This window comes from Rosa chinensis, chromosome 6 (genome assembly GCF_002994745.2).
Source record: "Rosa chinensis cultivar Old Blush chromosome 6, RchiOBHm-V2, whole genome shotgun sequence".
Taxonomy (NCBI): domain Eukaryota; kingdom Viridiplantae; phylum Streptophyta; class Magnoliopsida; order Rosales; family Rosaceae; genus Rosa; species Rosa chinensis.
Genome location: NC_037093.1, coordinates 58,940,777 through 58,943,308, shown reverse-complemented (window position 1 = coordinate 58,943,308; position 2,532 = coordinate 58,940,777). Strand labels below are relative to the sequence as shown.

The following is a 2,532-nucleotide window of genomic DNA, read 5'->3' as shown; positions in this document are numbered from 1 at the left end:
TCTCATCCTGCACATTGAGTTAGAGGTTAAACTGTTGAAAGAAACACAAACAGGAATTGGGAAAGCCTAATAAAAATTTGAAGTCTTTCACAGTCTTGAAGTCAGAGTTTCCTGTACAAAACCATGGCCGGCTTGTTTGACCGAGTCATCAAACTGGGGTTCTGAGATCAATCATCCCCAACTTGACCATAGGAGGAAGTTCTGGCTCCACTCATTAGTTGGAGACCGCACCTTTGCCATAGAACACAATAATGTTCTGGGGCCAAAGAGGTAAGGGGCCTCACCTCTTGTCCGAGGCCAATAAGGTCCTTTGTTAAGGTTCAAGCGGTTACAGTTTTCCTTTACCAAGCTCTCTGTAATGATCAAACACCCAATATGAACATTTTAGTACCAAGTTCATCAATTTTAACAGGTTCATCAAGTTCATTGATCAACCAACCACCAGAAACTATAAAGTTCATCGATTACCCAGAAATTAGAGTTCAATGATTTCACACAACCTTTGCCTGGCAAAACTTAAATATGTCTACAGGAGTATAAAATAGAACGAAGATTTTATTAATAACCTGACAATAACATAAAAGAGTTGCACATACAATACAATAAACTCTACAAGATACAAGCTCTTTCAACACCTATACCTGTGTAGGCCTAATCTATGTATGTATTGAAAGAAATAAACAAAGACAAATATTTAACCCAATTACCCAAACCTAAATTTATCAACCCAGAGCCAGAAAACTAGAACAACTTACTTACTTACCCCAAACCTATTACCCAGAAAAATTTAACACCCATAATCTAAAAAATACCCACTGGAACCATTATCACTACTGCTGCTGCACATCTAACCCAGAAAAGAAGAAAAAGCGTTTGCTGTTAGGTCGAATTGTGAGCTCACCGACTTTCCCTTCGAAAAAATAAGGGGAAATGTCGAGAATCAGAAACCCGATCATTAGCTAGCTAATATATAAACCCAGGAACAACTGCTGCACATGCTCAAGTGTATAATCAAACCGACTGACGGGTCGGCCTAAGATAAATTAAGCCGAAGAAGCTTCAGTAACTCGCTGGCGGCTTCATCGGTGTTCGAAACGACGGCGTTCTTCTTTGCGAAGAAAGACGGAAGTGGAAGCGAGCTCGGAGGCGGGGAGGCTATACAGGATGACGACCCGGCGTAGAACCCGAGAGCCGGGTTAACCGGGTCAGCGAGTCGGGTCTGCTTGGGAACCTTCTTCGGGTTCGGACCCAAACGAACTGCAGATCCGAGATCTGGAACTTTCTGGTTCTGTTTCTGAGGTGAGCGATTCTCTTTGGATGATGGCGCCGGCTTTGGGAGCTCCTCCGGCTTCGGGAGCTCTTCGCCGCGCTTGAGGATTTTGACCTGGCCGGTGAGGAGGGCTTGGGGAACTGGAGCCTTCTGGACCGGGGAGGAGGTGGTGGTGTTAGGCCGGGCCGGCTTGCGCTGCGGCTTGCGGCGGTCGGGCTGGGGACGGGCGGCCCGGTTAGGGGTAGGGTTAGGGTTTCGGGAGTGGTATTTCATCGGAAGCGAGAGGAGGCCTTCACTTGAAGGGTGTTTGAGGCAATCTTGTGGACTGAGAACTTCAACAACCATGTTTTAGATCAGAGAAACAAACAAAGCCCAGATCCAGAAAAAACTGACAAGCTGTTGAGAAGAGCAGAGGAAAATCAAAAGGAATTTGGCTTTTCAGAAGCCGTTTACAGAGAGGGAGGAGGAGGAGAGAAGAAGATGAAGAAGAAGAACAGAAGGGTTTGATGTGGTTTGAGATGATAATTGTGAGGGGTATTATATAGGGAAGGAAAAGGTCAAAAGTAAACCAAACCCAGTAGGGGAAGGATTGTGGCGTGTCTAAAGGGATTAAAGACGGTTGAGGAAATGCAAACCCACTCTCTTAAGTTTCGGTGTCTGACACGGATGTGGAGTCCTTGTTCTTTAGGATGTGTTTGGATGAGAAAATTATGAAGCCTGTAGGAATTTATAAATGACGGAATTTAAATGATGAATTCCTTCGTTTTTTTTTTTCCACAAATAAATTTAAAATTTCTAATCTGATAATGCCAAATGAGGGAATTTCAATAGCTAAATTATGAAATCCTCACTTTCAATTAAATTTCATCATTTTTCCCCTCATCCAAACACACTATGAGGGATTCAAGTTTTTGGTTTTCCTATCAACGTAACAAATACTCCTCTCTCTTTTTTCTAAATGAATTAGGATTAGGATTTTTTTTTTTACAAAATAAATATAGAGATTTCATTAATACGGTAAGGCCATAATGACCATTACATATCATTCCGCTACCATGTAAAGATAGTCATGTAGTTGTGATGCTAACACACCACGGTGATATATAGGCTAGATCATTCATTCAACAAGTCATGCTCACTTATTCTAGTGAGCCTATGTACTATGAAAAACAAACATAGTAATAGGCAATAAACCATAAAAGTCTACATCTTTTCTTTGCCCTTCAAGCTAGGGCTACTAGACTTTCCCGAATGCAGATAGG

General features: G+C 42.3%; 1 protein-coding gene across 1 annotated transcript; it reads right to left on the bottom strand.

The window, feature by feature from the left end:
* Positions 1-535: 535 nt before the first annotated feature.
* Positions 536-1,780, bottom strand: LOC112172873 (pollen-specific leucine-rich repeat extensin-like protein 2). The gene has a single exon (XM_024310369.2). It carries the CDS (start codon positions 1,613-1,615, stop codon positions 1,034-1,036), a length of 582 nt encoding a protein of 193 aa, XP_024166137.1. The 5' UTR covers positions 1,616-1,780; the 3' UTR covers positions 536-1,033.
* Between the last annotated feature and the right edge of the window lie 752 nt (positions 1,781-2,532).